The sequence below is a fragment of the Gymnodraco acuticeps genome, unplaced genomic scaffold (genome assembly GCF_902827175.1).
Source record: "Gymnodraco acuticeps unplaced genomic scaffold, fGymAcu1.1, whole genome shotgun sequence".
Taxonomy (NCBI): Eukaryota; Metazoa; Chordata; class Actinopteri; order Perciformes; family Bathydraconidae; genus Gymnodraco; species Gymnodraco acuticeps.
The window spans coordinates 194,378-214,700 of NW_022989848.1; the positions used below are offsets into that span (position 1 = coordinate 194,378).

The window sequence follows — 20,323 nt, forward strand, 5'->3', positions numbered from 1 at the left end:
TGCCGCATTGTGAAACCGCATTTATTATATTTATTTATATATTTGATTTATTAGTTTATTCCACTCAAGGCAAAGGGAAATCTTATTTACCTTATTTTATTTCAATAAATAAATAAAAATACTTACAGTAACATGAAACCAAAATCACATAATTTTTTAGTGAACTCATAAGTTGAAGGAAAGCTCTATCTAATTATTTTTTTTAGTGAACTCATAAATTGAAGGAAAGCTCTATCTAATTATGTTTTTAGTGAACTCATAAATTGAAGGAAAGCTCTATCTAATTATGTTTTTAGTGAACTCATAAATTGAAGGAAAGCTCTATCTAATTTTTTTTTTAGTGAACTCATAAATTGAAGGAAAGCTCTATCTAATTATTTTTTTTAGTGAACTCATAAATTGAAGGAAGCTCTATCTAATTATTTTTGCCAATTTATGTATTTGTTATGTATTACTTGTAGGCAAAACATTTAAATTGTGCAGGTCTCCCTTGAAAAAGAGATCAATGATCTCAATGGGATACACCTGGATAAATAAAGGTTTGAAATGAAATAAAATATCTTGATTTTAGAGCAGCTGTGAACCTGTCATGTCATACCTCTGTTTCATTGGTTGGCCAGCTGTCAATCTGCTCTGTTAGCTAATCGCTAACGACCATTTTTGGTGGGAGGGACTTAAGAGAACAGTTGACGTTAAGAAAACGGTGAGAACAAGTAATAATTCGGAGAAAAATAGTCAGAATTTGGGGATTTTTAATCAATGTATAGTAAGGCATAATACCATTGAACAAACGTAATGTTAAAGTTAATAATAAATAATCTGAATGGGCTTTTAAACGGTATTCATTTGACCTGTGTGTCCTCCAGGCCACAGGGGGCGCTGCTCACAACTCAGATAGCAAAGCACCCGAAAGTCCTAACCACATGAAGGATGTTTTGAAATGTTCTGCGGACTCCTCAATTTTTATCATGAAAACGGCACTTTGGCAACTTGCTGACATTATGCCGACAACACGTAGGAAGAAACAGGGGAGGGACACCTCTGTATGTCTTATACATAATATAAATATATACATTATACAGCAAAACATGATATAGAGAGTGGTGTTTTTTTATCAGTGTAACTAAGTACTCTTTTTGATGGACTCCAAGTCTTCCCATTGCAAGCCAAGTATATACTTTTACTTACTGTTTTACACCCTGTTGACATCTCTATATATTATTACTGTTATATGTATGCTGATATTCTGTTATACATTCAATTTCCCTGCAGTGTATCAAATAAACTCCTAAAGCTTTACCATAAGCAACATTAAAGTGATGAACATATAGTACATTAAATCCATATTATTCTTATATTGGCCATTCTGCAAAATGAATGCATTCAATGTTGGTTGATTACGTTTCTAAGTATATTTAGATTTTTATTTAAGCATACTTCTCCCTCTGAAAATATTTGTTATTTTAATTTGTTTCAATTACGCTGTATTCTATCCCTCTGTTATAACTTCTGCACTATTTTATGTGTTAGATTTCCATTTTTGGCATATCTTTTAGTAGTTATGCGTAGGCTACTGAGCATTTTTTCTCGGGAGCAGGTTTTCATTGCTCTTTAATTTCCTTAACTACTTACCATTCTCTCAAGTACCACTGGAAAAAGGTCAATTCATTGTTTTCTGTTGTTGTTCGATCCAGGTTCAGGGCACCAACGACAGCAGTGTGTTGAGCAAAGTGCAAAGCGGCCAGAAGAGCCCCGCTCATCAACAGGTATGATTTGCATTCATAAATACCTTTGCATTGAAATTCAAGCCATATTTGAACTATAACATTTTTAGATCTTGGTCATTTTTGCTAAATATGTTTGACTTATGGAATGATTTTATTCATCAGGAATGAGCTTTTGTGCATTTAAATTGTATGCAGTAGTATACACACCATTATACACTATTATAAAGAAAGTCTGGAGAGCTGTGGACCACTGTGTGAAGAGGTTCTTACAAATGACTGAAAACTGCCCCAAAAGACAGGCAAGTTATCAGCATAATAAGCGCTTTGAGCACCAGGAAAAGCACTATCTAAATCACATGTATTATTATGAATCTGTCTCTAGGTGCAGGGTCTCCGCCTGCATGCAGAGGAAGCACTTCACAGAGCTGTGTGTGTTGAGCAGCAGCAGGAAACACATCACATCTTGTGTCCATATCATTCTGTTGTGGTGGTCATGCCACAACCGTGCACGTGCATGCATACGCAAGTCATGGTAAGATATCTGGATTAAGAGGTTGCTTTTTCTTTGCACAGCATGAAAGAAAGGCCAAAATAATGAGTTTTTTTAAACAGAGGTTGAGTTCAATCATTTGTACGGCCCTCGGAGGATGTTGTATTCATTGAAATGGGCCTTGAGAAGAAAAGGGTTCCCACCCCTGCTCTAATGCCATGTCCTGTGTAATTAAGCTATTTTCAACCGTGACAAATGACTGAGTGGGGAATTTATTTACGGGATAGAACAGTTTGAAATCTCTTAAGCGTCTTATAAACATTGACTTTATTTCAGGCATCTAACCAAAAAACCCAAAGGGAGAAAAAAATGTATTCTTTGTAATCTCAATCTTTATTTATTTATATAGCACATTTAAAAACAATCTCAGTTGACCAAAGTGCTGTACAGGGAATACATACAATATAAAATAACACAATGGAAGTAAAAACAAATCAGTCGTTATTAAATAGATTTTCCCCTCACACTCTTCTCACGTGAAACACATTCACAAAAGGCAAGAGGAAAGCGTGTGTACTGTGTACAGTGACTGCATGTTGGAGGTTCTGCCCACTGATTTAAGAGCTAGTCAGGTATTTCATAAATGAAGAACTCATTAAATACAAAACGCAGAATTTGTGTGATTATACTAAATGATTTACAAAGAAATATTTCGCACTAAACACCACTGCATATCTACAACTGTTCCATGTTCTCTTCTCTTTGCTTCAGGTACTCCTCCCATGTGATTGGTGAGAGGCTGCTGGTGGTTGGAGGAGTTTGGCTGCTTTCAGACGGTGTTCCTGGAGTCCTGATGATAAACCTGAGCTCCCTCTGCAGCGTGGAGTTCAGACTGGAGACGGTCCGTTCAATATCACACTTTACTTTATTCATGCTCCCCAACAGGTGTAATGGCCTTGGTTAGAGGTGGGAAGTAGTGGAGTACAAATACTTCCTTACTGTACTTAAGTACATGTTTCTGGTATCAGCACTTTACTCCACTACTTATTTTTCTGACCACTTTTTACTTCTACTTCTTACATGTTGAACACAAATACCTGTACTTTCTACTTCTTACATGTTGAACTCAAATACCTGTACTTTCTACTTCTCACATGTTGAACACAAATACCTGTACTTTCTACTTCTCACATGTTGAACACAAATACCTGTACTTTCTACTTCTCACATGTTGAACACAAATACCTGTACTTTATACTTCTTACATGTTGAACACAAATACCTGTACTTTCTACTTCTTACATGTTGAACACAAATACCTGTACTTTATACTTCTCACATGTTGAACTCAAATACCTGTACTTTCTACTTCTCACATGTTGAACACAAATACCTGTACTTTATACTTCTTACATGTTGAACTCAAATACCTGTACTTTCTACTTCTCACATGTTTGAACTCAAATACCTGTACTTTCTACTTCTCACATGTTGAACTCAAATACCTGTACTTTCTACTTCTTACATGTTGAACACAAATACCTGAACTTTCTACTTCTCACATGTTGAACTCAAATACCTGTACTTTCTACTTCTCACATGTTGAACTCAAATACCTGTACTTTCTACTTCTTACATGTTGAACTCAAATACCTGTACTTTCTACTTCCTCACATGTTGAACTCAAATACCTGTACTTTCTACTTCTCACATGTTGAACACAAATACCTGTACTTTCTACTTCTTACATGTTGAACTCAAATACCTGTACTTTCTACTTCTCACATGTTGAACTCAAATACCTGTACTTTCTACTTCTCACATGTTGAACTCAAATACCTGTACTTTCTACTTCTCACATGTTGAACACAAATACCTGTACTTTCTACTTCTTACATGTTGAACTTCAAATACCTGTACTTTCTACTTCTCACATGTTGAACACAAATACCTGTACTTTCTACTTCTTACATGTTGAACTCAAATACCTGTACTTTCTACTTCTCACATGTTGAACTCAAATACCTGTACTTTCTACTTCTCACATGTTGAACTCAAATACCTGTACTTTCTACTTCTTACATGTTGAACACAAATACCTGTACTTTCTACTTCTCACATGTTGAACACAAATACCTGTACTTTCTACTTCTTACATGTTGAACACAAATACCTGTACTTTCTACTTCTCACATGTTGAACTCAAATACCTGTACTTTCTACTTCTTACATGTTGAACTCAAATACCTGTACTTTCTACTTCTTACATGTTGAACTCAAATACCTGTACTTTCTACTTCTCACATGTTGAACACAAATACCTGTACTTTATACTTCTTACATGTTGAACTCAAATACCTGTACTTTCTACTTCTCACATGTTGAACTCAAATACCTGTACTTTCTACTTCTCACATGTTGAACTCAAATACCTGTACTTTCTACTTCTTACATGTTGAACACAAATACCTGTACTTTCTACTTCTCACATGTTGAACTCAAATACCTGTACTTTCTACTTCTTACATGTTGAACACAAATACCTGTACTTTCTACTTCTCACATGTTGAACACAAATACCTGTACTTTATACTTCTTACATGTTGAACTCAAATACCTGTACTTTCTACTTCTCACATGTTGAACTCAAATACCTGTACTTTCTACTTCTCACATGTTGAACTCAAATACCTGTACTTTCTACTTCTTACATGTTGAACTCAAATACCTGTACTTTCTACTTCTTACATGTTGAACACAAATACCTGTACTTTCTACTTCTTACATGTTGAACACAAATACCTGTACTTTCTACTTCTACATGTTGAACCTAAATACCTGTACTTTCTACTTCTTACATGTTGAACACAAATACCTGTACTTTCTACTTCTCACATGTTGAACTCAAATACCTGTACTTTCTACTTCTTACATGTTGAACACAAATACCTGTACTTTCTACTTCTCACATGTTGAACACAAATACCTGTACTTTATACTTCTTACATGTTGAACTCAAATACCTGTACTTTCTACTTCTCACATGTTGAACACAAATACCTGTACTTTCTACTTCTCACATGTTGAACTCAAATACCTGTACTTTCTACTTCTTACATGTTGAACTCAAATACCTGTACTTTCTACTTCTTACATGTTGAACACAAATACCTGTACTTTCTACTTCTCACATGTTGAACTCAAATACCTGTACTTTCTACTTCTTACATGTTGAACTCAAATACCTGTACTTTCTACTTCTTACATGTTGAACACAAATACCTGTACTTTCTACTTCTCACATGTTGAACTCAAATACCTGTACTTTCTACTTCTCACATGTTGAACTCAAATACCTGTACTTTCTACTTCTCACATGTTGAACTCAAATACCTGTACTTTCTATTTCTTACATGTTGAACTCAAATACCTGTACTTTCTACTTCTTACATGTTGAACTCAAATACCTGTACTTTCTACTTCTCACATGTTGAACACAAATACCTGTACTTTCTACTTCTCACATGTTGAACTCAAATACCTGTACTTTCTACTTCTCACATGTTGAACTCAAATACCTGTACTTTCTATTTCTTACATGTTGAACACAAATACCTGTACTTTCACTTCTTACATGTTGAACTCAAATACCTGTACTTTCTACTTCTCACATGTTGAACTCAAATACCTGTACTTTCTACTTCTTACATGTTGAACTCAAATACCTGTACTTTCTACTTCTCACATGTTGAACACAAATACCTGTACTTTCTACTTCTTACATGTTGAACACAAATACCTGTACTTTCTACTTCTTACATGTTGAACTCAAATACCTGTACTTTCTACTTCTTACATGTTGAACTCAAAATACCTGTACTTTCTACTTCTTACATGTTGAACTCAAGTACCTGTACTTTCTACTTCTTACATGTTGAACACAAATACCTGTACTTTCTAACTTCTTACATGTTGAACTCAAATACCTGTACTTTCTACTTCTTACATGTTGAACACAAATACCTGTACTTTCTACTTCTTACATGTTGAACTCAAATACCTCGTACTTTCTACTTCTTACATGTTGAACCCAAATACCTGTACTTTCTACTTCTTACATGTTGAACACAAATACCTGAACTTTCTACTTCTCACATGTTGAACCCAAATACCTGTACTTTCTACTTCTTACATGTTGAACACAAATACCTGTACTTTCTACTTCTTACATTTTGAACACAAATACCTGTACTTTCTACTTCTCACATGTTGAACCCAAATACCTGTACTTTCTACTTCTTACATGTTGAACACAAATACCTGTACTTTCTACTTCTAACATTTTGAACACAAATACCTGTACTTTCTACTTCTCACATGTTGAACCCAAATACCTGTACTTTCTACTTCTTACATGTTGAACACAAATACCTGTACTTTCTACTTCTCACATGTTGAACTCAAATACCTGTACTTTCTACTTCTCACATGTTGAACTCAAATACCTGTACTTTCTACTTCTTACATGTTGAACACAAATACCTGTACTTTCTACTTCTTACATGTTGAACTCAAATACCTGTACTTTCTACTTCTTACATGTTGAACTCAAATACCTGTACTTTCTACTTCTTACATGTTGAACTCAAATACCTGTACTTTCTACTTCTTACATGTTGAACACAAATACCTGAACTTTCTACTTCTTACATGTTTAACACAAATACCTGTACTTTCTACTTCTTACATGTTGAACACAAATACCTGTACTTTCTACTTCTTACATGTTGAACTCAAATACCTGTACTTTCTACTTCTTACATGTTGAACACAAATACCTGTACTTTCTACTTCTTACATGTTGAACTCAAATACCTGTACTTTCTACTTCTCTCATTTTCCAAACAGCTGGTTCCTTTAGTCTGAATGTGTGTTTGATGCGTGATCATTATTCTTTAGAGTCATTGCGTGCCTATTGATTTGAACACGATCCGTGTATCCATCATTTCCTGGTCTTCTCTAAAGAAGAGGGACCAATGGAAACGTTGTCATGTTGCCGTTGTTCAGCATGGAAACATTCATTAGCTAACAATGACATTATTGTTCTATGAATATAAAGGGAGGTCAGGTACTCTTTAAAACAGCTGCTAGTTATGGGTACTTTTTACTGAAGTACATTTCAAAGCCTCTTTACTTTGACTTGAGTAAAGAAGTTTAGTCAGTACTTCTACTTCTACCAGAGCATTTTTAAACACGAGTATCTGTACTTCTACTTGTGTAAAGGTGTGTGTACTTTTCTGATTCTCTTCGTGTTCTTCCCTCTCAGTCCTCGGTGTCGTGGCCTCTGGTTCTCCACTCGTTCTGCTCCGAGCTGACGGACTCCATAGATCAGAAGCTGCTCCTGATTGGAGGAGGAGGAAACTGCTTCTCTTTTGGGACTCACCTCAACCTGCAGCCGGTCACTTTGGACCTGAGAGCCACGCTGGGATGAAGTAGCTTCAAGTGTTTCTGTGAAACTGCAACGCTGCTCAAATCAACGACTTTAACTGAAGACATGGAGACTCCATGACTCCAGAATTTTGTTGTATGTTTATGTATGTTTTGAGTGTGTGAGGACCCCAGGAAGAATAGCCAATGCTCATGCTAGTGCTAATGGGGATCCTAAAAAAAAAAGAAAAAAAAAAAAGACTCCAACCAGACAGGAAGGATTAACTTATATTTGTTATATGGTTTGTGTTTGTTGCATGTTCTGTTGCTTTCACCTCTTAGAATATTTAACAAATTGTACGGTGTCCTTGAGTGTCATGAAAGGCGCCTTAAATAAAATGTATTATTATTATTATTCATATTACATGAGATAGAGTGGATTTATTGATTTGTAAATACACTTTTTTGATAATTTTGTACCTGTTTAAGTTATTTTTCATGCAAATATTACACCGAATATGTTTTCAAGCCTCTAAAATATGATTATAAATTATATAAAAGTAAATATATTCGGGTTTTGGACATACAAACAAAAGATTTGAAGCCTCACCTTGGACTTGGAGAAACTTGAATGGACATTTTTCACATTTTTCTGGCATTTTAAAGACCCACTACTTTATAAATTGGATACAATCAGCACTAATTTGGAACTATAATAATAACAGTGCCTACTACAGACAAGTATAACTGTTATCGACATCGAGCCCTGAAAGTGAATTGTTGGATGTCATGGCGCTTTTCCACTGCAGCACGTGCTTTTTTTTTGCTTTTCCACTAGGGGTAGTTCCGGCTCAGGGCTACTTTTTCACCTTTTTTCTGGCCCTCCAAAATCGAGGTTCTTACCGGGCCAACAACCGGGCTGAATATGCTAAACTAGTGACGTAAACACTCTCGACTGCTGATTGGTCAGAGAGAATCGCGGCAAGGGGGCTACAAGTACAACAAGATGAACATATTTGACCGTGATTTAATTGTAATACACGTTTCAAAATGATGCCGAAGTAACAACATACTGATACCGGTTAGTAAAAATCATGAATTAATGCTTTGACAAGTCTACAGACAGACGGCAGGCGAAAAACCCTTTAAAATGCGTGTTTTCTGAATGGAGATCTAAGCTAACGCAGTATATGCTCCGACCGTCCACACTCACAACAACGGCCTATACAGACATAAATAAACCAGCGACTGTATGTGCCATGACACAGACAGTCTGTGGTTTGTACTTGTTTAACTGTTGTCTAGTTTCTGAACAGATATGAGGAGCTGTGAGCTTGAGTGCTAACAGCAGCTAATATTACATGAGATAGAGCTGCAACCATAGGCGGCGCGTGAGGCTCAGGTTTGAGAAGGCTAAATAACTTTTTTTTACCTGACGCTGCCCGCCCCCGCGTCTATAGAAAAGAGATCAACTCAGTGAAAGCACCGCCTGCTGACCAATCAGAGCTCTGTGTGTGGAGTTTAAATCTATCAAGTCATATTACAGGAGAAAGGAAATACAGTTTAAACTGCCGTATGCAGAGAAGACGCCGACTTGTCGCACTTGTCATTCATATCACACTGACATCACATCATCACTCAGATCATCGATCTCACATCGATATCACAATATTTCCTTATCTGAGTCAGCTTCTCGAGCCGTATCTGGCCGTGCAACACTTAGTTACATTGTCACATATACTGTATGCAGACGTATTATTTTAAGCAACACATTAAGTTGATGAAACACTCAACTCAAATGTAATTAAAGTCAGATCCACTCGTGTCTTAGACGGGCAGTGATATCATAAAACTGTTGTACGCTTTCAAACACTCGGTAGTTTATTTATTTTTTTAACCAGTTGTTATATATTCACCTCGCAGGTGGCTATGTGGTTTCCTGGATTATATGTTTAAGTCATAGATGTTTAAAGTTCATATTTGTCTAATATTAGTTTACTTTTCATTAATGAAGTATGACGCTGCGCTGTCAGTACACTTGTCCCTGTTTGTGATTGGTCAAATGTTGCTAACCCCGCCCCTTTCACGTGAACGCGCTCTCAGCTGGTGAGAGAAACCCTGGCTTGATTTACGGAGTTGATAACCAGCGTCGTAGGGCCGCTCGTTTGTTAGGATTAGTTAAGATAACTCAAACATATCCAGGGTCTGTTGAACTGGCTTCGTACAGTTTACTGGTGGCTGCATAGCAGCGCTAATGTCAAAGACACAAACATTATACATTATATTTTTATTTTACCAGGATGCAGTGACACACATATTTGTGAAGGCTTAGCCTACAGTACCCGCCGCCCCTGGCTGCAACGATAAGTGGACTTATTGATTTGTTAACCAACTTTTTTGATACTCTTTTACTTGTTAAAGTTATTTTTCATGCAAATACCAAAAATGATGTTTTTCAGCTTCTAGAACATGGAGATGTCCTGCTTTCATATGATAAAGTAAATGTATTTGGATTTTGGACATACAAACAAAAGATATAATGACAACACATTGGACGTAGGCCTACTACCATGACCATATTCACAGGAGTTCCTTGACCTCTCACCTCAAGATATCTGAATGGAAAATGGTTGTATGAATCCCAACAAGTCTCCTCTTTACAGACATATCCACCTTTTGGCTAATCACATGCAATTGAGAGATAAGCCATATAGATCGTTTTTTTATATTTCTGCACAATAGTGTCCCTAAACAGTTTGAATTTGTATACACGATAAATCAATAATGAAAAGTGCTAGTATTTCGCTTCCCTAATTTGGGACAGTTTGAATAGATCATACTTTCCCAATCAACTGTAATTTGCTCAGAAGAGTGGATGTCTAAGTATGTGGGCTTAAAAGACTCCTTTGGGGAAAATCAAAAAAGAAATGTCGTCAGTCTGCTTATTGGACAGGTTTTTTATTTTTGGACACCTCAGATCAAAATCAGACAGCAAGGTGTTTGTATTTGTAACGTGTTGGATGTGTGTGAAATCATTCAGTGAAGCGCCTGAAGCTCTGCACCGTGGGACTCCGCGGCCCCCCCAGTCCTCCGTGCTTACGGTACTCCCCCCTTCTCCAGGAAGTACTGGCGCCCGCGGTAGTTTGGGTGTTCGTAGAAAACCCACCATCCGTCCAGGACCTTGCACGAGTTCACCTCCCTCCAGCGGATCTTCTCCAGCAGCGAGGGGCAGTCGTCTGAACCCTCAAAGGCCTGGCCCCCGAAATCTGGCTTCTCATACAGCTGGATCTTATACTGAGACCCCCCGGTCTGAGAGGAAGAGGGAGGAAGAGAGGATGAGAGGGTTTAAAAAATGTTTGTCAATTTATTGAACATGTTAGAAACAAAACAAACAATAATATTAATAATTATAATTGTAACAAGGAGAAGCAAAATGAAATTCTTCATGCAGAACATTCAAGAAATGCTGTTTTCAGACTGTATAGAGATGTTCTGCTTTTCTCTGTTTTATGTCATATTAAATTGAATATGTGTGGATTTTGGAGCGACAACAACGAGACTGTCCTACCCCTCCCCCCCCCCCCCCCCCCCCCTCTAGCGTACATTGTTCATGCAAATACAAGTTTATCAGCATCCGTCATATTTGATTCATTGTTTTAAACAATTTGTACAAAACAACCAAAAAGAAATAACTTTTACAACGACAAGAAATAGCAAGCATGAGTTCACAGGTCCTGCTCAGAAGCATGCAGGATTTGGTTTCTAAATAAGAGTTTTAGTTTAGATAAAGTTGCACAGTATTTCAGCTCATCATTAGAGTTATTCCACAGATCAACACCTTCTGTTGTGATGGGTTGGAGTGGAAGGTATAGGTGGTTGTATTGCAGAGGGTTAGGGGTGAGTGGGGAAGGATGTAGGAAAACAGGAAGGGAGGATACGATTTAAATCTAACAAAAGTCAATCGTATTTGTCCCACTGCATATTAAATGAGGGTTATAATCATTATATGTATCTGGCATGATCCATTGTATCAATGAGATGAATTATTCTCACAGTTTTTAGTCGGAGGTACCCCAAAAACCCTAATCAGTTGAAGTTGCGTACCCCTCATTTGACTCCCAACATTATCCAAATAAACACAATTCATTATATAAAAAGTGCTTTTTGTTAATTGCTTCTTATAAATTAACTTAATATTTAGGTTGGTTTGGTCAGGCAATCATTCTCCTACTTCTGTTGAGCTAACATCATGTTTTACTTTAAGGAATGTATTTCCACCATTAATTGTTCAGTGTTACTTTTTGCGAACTGTTTCAACCATTCATTAATCTAACATGACCCTTTAGCTAATGGACTAACAGTACTGGTTTTCTAACCCTCACATGACGGCCAGATGTTCAGCTGTTGTAATTGACTCATTTTGTAGTTTAATTAATTAGTTAACTACAGCAACAGTGTCCAATTGGGAAGGTTGCTCATCCCTGCATTAGATAACCATCACTATTTGCTTAAACTAACAGCAGCTCGTACAACTCCGATTGATCTCTGAGTGTGGCTGCAGGCTGTGGGTCAGATCGTTCTGAGGACTGACCCTCGTATTGGTTTCCATCCACAGCCCTGCAGACATGAAGCAGCAGAGCATGACCTCCATCAGTCAGCTCCACTCTCTGCTCACACGCTGCCTTTATCACTGCAAACTACTGACTGGCTCAGGCTGAGTGACTCAGGCTGAGTCAACTCAGCCTGAGTCACTCAGCCTGAGTCATGAAGACAAATGATCTGCTAAAATACTAATATGAGTCCATTTGTTTGTACAGGTTACTGGTGATTTAAAGGTCCCCTATGATACTGTTTGTCATCAGTATATCACAGGTCTCAGATATATACAGAACCTGTCTCTGATTGGCTCTAAACTCCAAACAGATCATTGCAGCATTACCCATAATCCCCTCTGTTTCAGCCCTGTTTCCAAAGTGCTGATTCTCTGTCTGTTACTTTAGATGAAAACAAGGAGCCCCTCCCCACGCCCCTCTGAGAGACATTTGGTTACAAAGAACTCAATGGTGCTCTAGGAGGAGATTCAGGTGATAGGGGGGGGGGGGGGTTACCTTGGTTGCTGATTGGCTAATGGCTACACAAGACAACACATCGTTATGACATCACAAAGTGGCCAAAATCTGATCAGCTCATTTTCAGACAGGTTTTTATAGAAATGGATCAAAAAGAGAGAGAATCTTTGTTCCTGAAACTTTCAGAGTCTCTTTCCACAGAGGGGACAACATGTTGATGTAGAAGAGACATGAAGAAGAGGGGACACATGTTGATGTAGAAGAGACGTGAAGAAGAGGGGACACATGTTGATGTAGAGGAGACATGGAGAAGAGGGGACACATGTTGATGTAGAAGAGACATGGAGAAGAGGGGACACATGTTGATGTAGAAGAGACATGAAGAAGAGGGGACACATGTTGATGTAGAAGAGACATGAAGAAGAGGGGACACATGTTGATGTAGAGGAGACATGAAGAAGAGGGGACACATGTTGATGTAGAAGAGACATGAAGAAGAGGGGACACATGTTGATGTAGAAGAGACATGAAGAAGAGGAGACACATGTTGATGTAGAGGAGACATGGAGAAGAGGGGACACGTGTTGATGTAGAAGAGACCATGAAGAAGAGGGGACACATGTTGATGTAGAAGAGACATGAAGAAGAGGGGACACATGTGATTTAGAAGAGACATGAAGAAGAGGGGACACATGTTGATGTAGAAGAGCATGAAGAAGAGGGGACCACATGTTGATGTAGAAGAGACATGAAGAAGAGGGGACACATGTTGAGTAGAAGAGACATGAAGAAGAGGGGACACATGTTGATGTAGAAGAGACATGAAGAAGAGGGGACACATGTTGATGTAGAAGAGACATGAAGAAGAGGGGACACATGTTGATGTAGAAGAGACATGAAGAAGAGGGGACACATGTTGATGTAGAAGAGACATGAAGAAGAGGGGACACATGCTGATAGAGAAGAAGAGACATGAAGAAGAGGGGACATGTTGATGTAGAAGAGACATAAAGAAGAGGGGACACATGTTGATGAAGAAGAGACATGAAGAAGAGGGGACACATGTTGATGAAGAAGAGACATGGAGAAGAGGGGACACATGCTGATGAAGAAGAGACATGAAGAAGAGGGGACACATGTTGATGAAGAAGAGACATGAAGAAGAGGGGACACATGTTGATGAAGAAGAGACATGAAGAAGAGGGGACATGTTGATGTAGAAGAGACATAAAGAAGAGGGGACACATGTTGATGTAGAAGAGACATGAAGAAGAGGGGACACATGTTGATGAAGAAGAGACATGAAGAAGAGGGGACACATGCTGATGAAGAAGAGACATGAAGAAGAGGGGACATGTTGATGTAGAAGAGACATAAAGAAGAGGGGACACATGTTGATGAAGAAGAGACATGAAGAAGAGGGGACACATGTTGATGAAGAAGAGACATGGAGAAGAGGGGACACATGCTGATGAAGAAGAGACATGAAGAAGAGGGGACACATGTTGAATGTAGAAGAGACATGAAGAAAGAGGGGACACATGTTGATGTAGAAGAGACATGAAGAAGAGGGGAACACATGTTGATATAGAAGAGACATGAAGAAGAGGGGACACATGTTGATGTAGAGGAGACATGGAGAAGAGGGGACACATGTTGATGTAGAGGAGACATGGAGAAGAGGGGACACATGTTGATGTAGAGGAGACATGAAGAAGAGGGGACACATGTTGATGTAGAGGAGACATGGAGAAGAGGGGACACGTGTTGATGTAGAAGAGACACGAAGAAGAGGGGACACATGTTGATGTAGAAGAGACATGAAGAAGAGGGGACACATGTTGATGTAGAAAAGACATGAAGAAGAGGGGACACGTGTTGATGTAGAAGAGACATGAAGAAGAGGGGACACATGTTGATGTAGAAGAGACATGAAGAAGAGGGGACACATGCTGATGTAGAAGAGACATGAAGAAGAGGGACACATTGATGTAGAAGAGACATGGAGAAGAGGGGACACATGTTGATGTAGAAGAGACATGAAGAAGAGGGGACACATGTTGATGTAGAAGAGACATGAAGAAGAGGGGACACGTGTTGATGTAGAAGAGACATGAAGAAGGGGACACGTGTTGATGTAGAAGAAACATGAAGAAGAGGGGACACGTGTTGATGTAGAAGAGACATGAAGAAGAGGGGACACGTGTTGATGTAGAAGAGACATGAAGAAGAGGGGACACGTGTTGATGTAGAAGAGACATGAAGAAGAGGGGACACATGTTGATGTAGAAGAAGACATGGAGAAGAGGGGACACGTGTTGATGTAGAAGAGACATGAAGAAGAGGGACACGTGTTGATGTAGAAGAGACACGAAGAAGAGGGACACATGTTGATGTAGAAGAGACATGAAGAAGAGGGGACACATGTTGATGTAGAAGAGGGGACACGTGTTGATGTAGAAGAGACATGAAGAAGAGGGGACACGTGTTGATGTAGAAGAGACACGAAGAAGAGGGGACACATGTTGATGTAGAGACATGAAGAAGAGGGGACACATGTTGATGTAGAAGAGACATGAAGAAGAGGGGACACGTGTTGATGTAGAAGAGACATGAAGAAGAGGGGACACATGTTGATGTAGAAGAGACATGGAGAAGAGGGGACACGTGTTGATGTAGAAGAGACATGAAGAAGAAGGGACACGTGTTGATGTAGAAGAGACATGAGAAGAGGGGACACGTGTTGATGTAGAAGAGACACGAAGAAGAGGGGACACGTGTTGATGTAGAAGAGACACGAAGAGGGGACACGTGTTGATGTAGAAGAGACACGAAGAAGAGGGGACACGTGTTGATGTAGAAGAGACACGAAGAAGAGGGGACACGTGTTGATGTAGAAGAGACACGAAGAAGAGGGGACACGTGTTGATGTAGAAGAGACACGAAGAAGAGGGATACATGTGGATGTAGAAGAGACACGGAGAAGAGGGGACACATGTTGATGTAGAAGAGACACGAAGAAGAAGAAGAGGGGACACATGTTGATGTAGAAGAGAAGAAGAAGAGGGGACACATGTTGATGTAGAAGAGACATGAAGAGAGGGGACACATGTTGATGTAGAAGAGACATGAAGAAGAGGGGACACATGTTGATGTAGAAGAGACATGAAGAAGAGGGGACACGTGTTGATGTAGAAGAGACATGAAGAAGAGGGGACACATGTTGATGTAGAAGAGACATAAAGAAGAGGGGACACGTGTTGATGTAGAAGAGACATGAAGAAGAGGGGACACGTGTTGATGTAGAAGAGACATGAAGAAGAGGGGACACATGTTGATGTAGAAGAGACATGAAGAAGAGGGACACATGCTGATGTAGAAGAGACATGAAGAAGAGGATTTTGCACAATAGGTGACCTGAGATCTGCAGGCAATGTCAGGCAACCTCAATAAACCGTGATCACACCATGACCCCAGAGATACACTTGTTATGTCATACATCATCTCACTGGTGTATGAATCCATTATTCCATTGTGTAAGACTTTGCAATCAATTTATTTCTAAAAACCTCCTCTCACTGTTTCTTGTTTTTGTTTTAAATGGTGCTTTCTTTAAATCAGGACTGTTTTAGGGTCAAAAGCATCCAAGTCCACCTATGCCCTTTTAATGGAGGGTGGAACTTTGTATTGAGTCCATGTTTCCACAGCGTGTTTCCAATCACACACTCTTTCACTTTTAGTATGAACTGCAGCTGCCCTTGCAAAGTATTTACCAGTGCATGCAGCAGGCTACAATCAAGACAGAGTACTTCATACGACATGACATTGCATCCTTTGCCTCGGGTTCAGAAGGACATCCTTGTATTTGAGGCATCCTGCATTTGACATACTATGTATTGGGACATGCTTAACATTTGTATGGCATACCAAATACTGTAGTACGGTATTAAGCTGATTAAGGAGTACAGGCCTCTTAGCTTAAGTTAAAATGTTATTAGGCTACCACAGTGTAGAAATACTCTGTTAGGAGTAAAGTACTGCTATTTGGTTTTACTTAAGTAGAAGTACAAAAGTATCAGCACCAAATATACTTAAAGTACCAAAACTAAAAGCTCTCACAATGCAGAACAATGAATATTATATCACTGGATTATAATCAGTGATCCATTATTGTGGAGCTCATTCGAATGACTTTCATTACCTCCAGGTGTGATCATTCATTAGTTGACTTTGTAATAATATAAACCTGCCACTACTTAAATGTGTAGCATAAAATGGAAATACTTGAGTACAAGTACCTTAAAACTATTATTATTAAGTACAGTAGTTGCGTTAATGTTCTAAGTTACTTCAGTCTCAGGTAGTAAAGGTATTTGAAACCAAGAGACAAGAATACCTCTTGTGCTTTTTTTACACCAGATAAGCTGCTGTCTGACTTACGAAGTGGACCATCTTGCAGGAGCTGAGGCGGTCGTTGAGGCCCATCCAGCGCTGGTAGTCGGGGTACTCCCCCCGGGTCAGAACGTACTGGTGCCCCATGAAGTTGGGCCTCTCGTACAGCACCCAGGCGCCGCTCTCCACCCGGATGGAGTTGCAGCGGCTCAGGTAGGCGTGGAAGTCGGAGCAGTCGCTGTCGCACTCATAGCGCCGGCCCTGGAAGCTCTTATCCTCGTAGAACACAATCTGAGGGAAGAGAGGGCAAAAGTACACACATCCTTTACTCAAGTAGAAGTACAGATACTCGTGTTTAAAAATGCTCTGGTAGAAGTAGAAGTACTGACTAAACTTCTTTACTCAAGTAAAAGTAAAGAGGCTTTGAATGTACTTCAGTAAAAAGTACCCATAACTAGCAGCTGTTTTAAAGAGTACCTGACCTCCCTTTATATTAATAGAACAATAATGTCATTGTTAGCTAATGAATGTTTCCATGCTGAACAACGGCAACATGACAACGTTTCCATTGGTCCCTCTTCTTTAGAGAAGAGCAGGAAATGATGGATACACGGATCGTGTTCAAATCAATAGGCACGCAATGACTCTAAAGAATAATGATCACGCATCAAACACACATTCAGACTAAAGGAACCAGCTGTTTGGGAAATGAGAGAAGTAGAAAGTACAAGTATTTGAGTTCAACATGTAAGAAGTAGAAAGTACAGGTATTTGAGTTCAACATGTAAGAAGTAGAAAGTACAGGTATTTGTGTTCAACATGTAAGAAGTAGAAAGTACAGGTATTTGAGTTCAACATGTAAGAAGTAGAAAGTACAGGTATTTGAGTTCAACATGTGAGAAGTAGAAAGTACAGGTATTTGAGTTCAACATGTAAGAAGTAGAAAGTACAGGTATTTGAGTTCAACATGTAAGAAGTAGAAAGTTCAGGTATTTGAGTTCAACATCTAAGAAGTAGAAAGTACAGGTATTTGGGTTCAACATGTAAGAAGTAGAAAGTACAGGTATTTGTGTTCAACATGTAAGAAGTAGAAAGTACAGGTATTTGGGTTCAACATGTAAGAAGTAGAAAGTACAGGTATTTGGGTTCAACATGTAAGAAGTAGAAAGTACAGGTATTTGGGTTCAACATGTAAGAAGTAGAAAGTACAGGTATTTGGGTTCAACATGTAAGAAGTAGAAAGTACAGGTATTTGGGTTCAACATGTAAGAAGTAGAAAGTACAGGTATTTGTGTTCAACATGTAAGAAGTAGAAAGTACAGGTATTTGTGTTCAACATGTAAGAAGTAGAAAGTACAGGTATTTGTTCAACATGTAAGAAGTAGAAAGTACAGGTATTTGTGTTCAACATGTAAGAAGTAGAAAGTTCAGGTATTTGTGTTCAACATGTAAGAAGTAGAAAGTACAGGTATTTGAGTTCAACATGTAAGAAGTAGAAAGTACAGGTATTTGAGTTCAACATGTGAGAAGTAGAAAGTACAGGTATTTGAGTTCAACATGTGAGAAGTAGAAAGTACAGGTATTTGAGTTCAACATGTGAGAAGTAGAAAGTACAGGTATTTGAGTTCAACATGTAAGAAGTAGAAAGTACAGGTATTTGAGTTCAACATGTGAGAAGTAGAAAGTACAGGTATTTGAGTTCAACATGTAAGAAGTAGAAAGTACAGGTATTTGGGTTCAACATGTGAGAAGTAAAGTACAAGTATTTGAGTTCAACATGTAAGAAGTAGAAAGTACAGGTATTTGAGTTCAACATGTAAGAAGTAGAAAGTACAGGTATTTGAGTTCAACATGTAAGAAGTAGAAAGTACAGGTATTTGAGTTCAACATGTAAGAAGTAGAAAGTACAAGTATTTGAGTTCAACATGTAAGAAGTAGAAAGTACAGGTATTTGAGTTCAAAATGTAAGAAGTCAAAGTAAAAAGTCGTCAGAAAAATAAGTAGTGGAGTAAAGTACTGATACCAGGAAAATGTACTTAAGTATAGTAATGAAGTATCTGTACTCCACTACTTCCCCCCTCTGTCTGAGGGACAGCAGATGGGGATGTGTTTGATTCTCTAATAGTTGCAGAGAAAGGTATATATTTCCAATTCACTGTTATTATGTTATCACACAAACTTTAAAAAATGACTTTGGAAAGCCTTAAGCGTTCTTCAGGCAATGTGTGTTCAACTGACAGCTGAGTGACACCTAGTTGAACTATTGAATGAAGCAAATGGGTTCAAGGTACAACTTTAAGGTACTTTGCATGCTTCTATTACACTAGATTTCAGAGGCAAATATAGCATACAAAATAAAATAAACCATCATGCAATGTAGATCCAATTTGAACTACTTCTTTAAACGTTGTTTGAAACTTTACATTGTCACTAATAAACATTAGTGTTTATCTTTTTTATGGAAAGCAGTTGTAACAATGGCTGGTAGATTAAAAAGTGGAGTCAAAGTATATAAAGTGACAGGAAATCAAATGAAAGTAACTCGAGGTTTGTACTCCGATTTAAAACAGAGACATGCTGTGTGATCAGTAAAAGTCCTGCGTTCAAAATCCTATTTAAGTAAAAACCTCAAAATATAAGCATCAAGTATAAAAGTAAAACTACCCATGATGCAATGGGCCCATTCAGAATCACATAGACATATTGCATTACTGGAATGTTATGCATGCACAGTTTCTATCATATTCTGTTTCTATTCTATTCCATGTTATTGTATTTACTTTCACTATTCTATCTGTTGTATTGAGTTGCTCTGAGACCTCAGACTTTCATTATCACACAGCAGCTATGCACACATGACAGTAAAAGCCTTGAAACTTGAATTAATGTTGCAGCTCGTAAAGATGCAGCCAATTTCTATTACTTTATAGTTTCTGAAGTTCCTCCACTGTTTGAACCCCAGTACTTCCTGCAGAGAGGGTCCCATATGCAGCTGTAAACCCACACATCAAGCCCTCCCCTCCAGTCTGAACTCACCTTGCCCATGGTGGAGGTGTTTGATGCTCTTGCTGGATGTGCTTTGATGTGTTGATGCTCTTGCTGGTGATGCTGGTCCCCTGCAGTCTGGATGTTGCTCTGGCCCCTCACCTCTCCCTTTTTATACCCCCTCGTCCCCCCGTTTATAAACAGCAACAGCGCAGAGATAACAATCGCTTTGT

At 38.5% G+C, this 20,323-nt stretch overlaps 2 protein-coding genes across 7 annotated transcripts; one reads left to right on the forward strand and one right to left on the reverse strand.

The window, feature by feature from the left end:
* The first annotated feature begins 655 nt into the window (after positions 1–655).
* On the forward strand, positions 656–8,121 carry LOC117561511 (tRNA wybutosine-synthesizing protein 4-like). Of its 6 annotated transcripts, XM_034239028.1 has the most exons (6): positions 921–1,170; positions 1,695–1,766; positions 1,890–2,026; positions 2,110–2,259; positions 2,989–3,118; positions 7,544–8,121. In XM_034239028.1, the coding sequence occupies exons 4-6, from the start codon at positions 2,129–2,131 to the stop codon at positions 7,706–7,708; spliced, it is 426 nt and encodes a 141-aa protein (XP_034094919.1). In that variant the 5' UTR covers positions 921–1,170; positions 1,695–1,766; positions 1,890–2,026; positions 2,110–2,128; the 3' UTR covers positions 7,709–8,121. The 6 variants fall into 6 exon arrangements, with proteins under 6 accessions (XP_034094913.1, XP_034094907.1, XP_034094919.1 ...); XM_034239022.1 differs by lacking the exon at positions 921–1,170 and adding an exon at positions 656–703 and having other exon boundaries at positions 1,890–2,259; XM_034239016.1 differs by having other exon boundaries at positions 908–1,043; positions 1,890–2,259.
* Positions 8,122–10,676: 2,555 nt separating this feature from the next.
* On the reverse strand, positions 10,677–20,164 carry LOC117561540 (gamma-crystallin S-like). The gene is given in 4 exon segments (XM_034239041.1): positions 10,677–10,754; positions 10,756–10,953; positions 17,154–17,396; positions 20,142–20,164. Coding segments are annotated over 4 exon segments (528 nt in total). The 5' UTR covers positions 20,151–20,164.
* Between the last annotated feature and the right edge of the window lie 159 nt (positions 20,165–20,323).

Excerpts from the sequence above, each read along its gene's own strand:
- LOC117561511 (XM_034238992.1), top strand. The coding sequence starts at position 924 with ATGAAGGATGTTTTGAAATGTTCTGCGGACTCCTCAATTTTTATCATG. Across the intron at positions 1,767-1,889 it reads AGAGCCCCGCTCATCAACAG|GAATGAGCTTTTGTGCATTT; the intron begins GTATGATTTGCA and ends TTTATTCATCAG. Across the intron at positions 3,119-7,543 it reads TGGAGTTCAGACTGGAGACG|TCCTCGGTGTCGTGGCCTCT; the intron begins GTCCGTTCAATA and ends CTTCCCTCTCAG.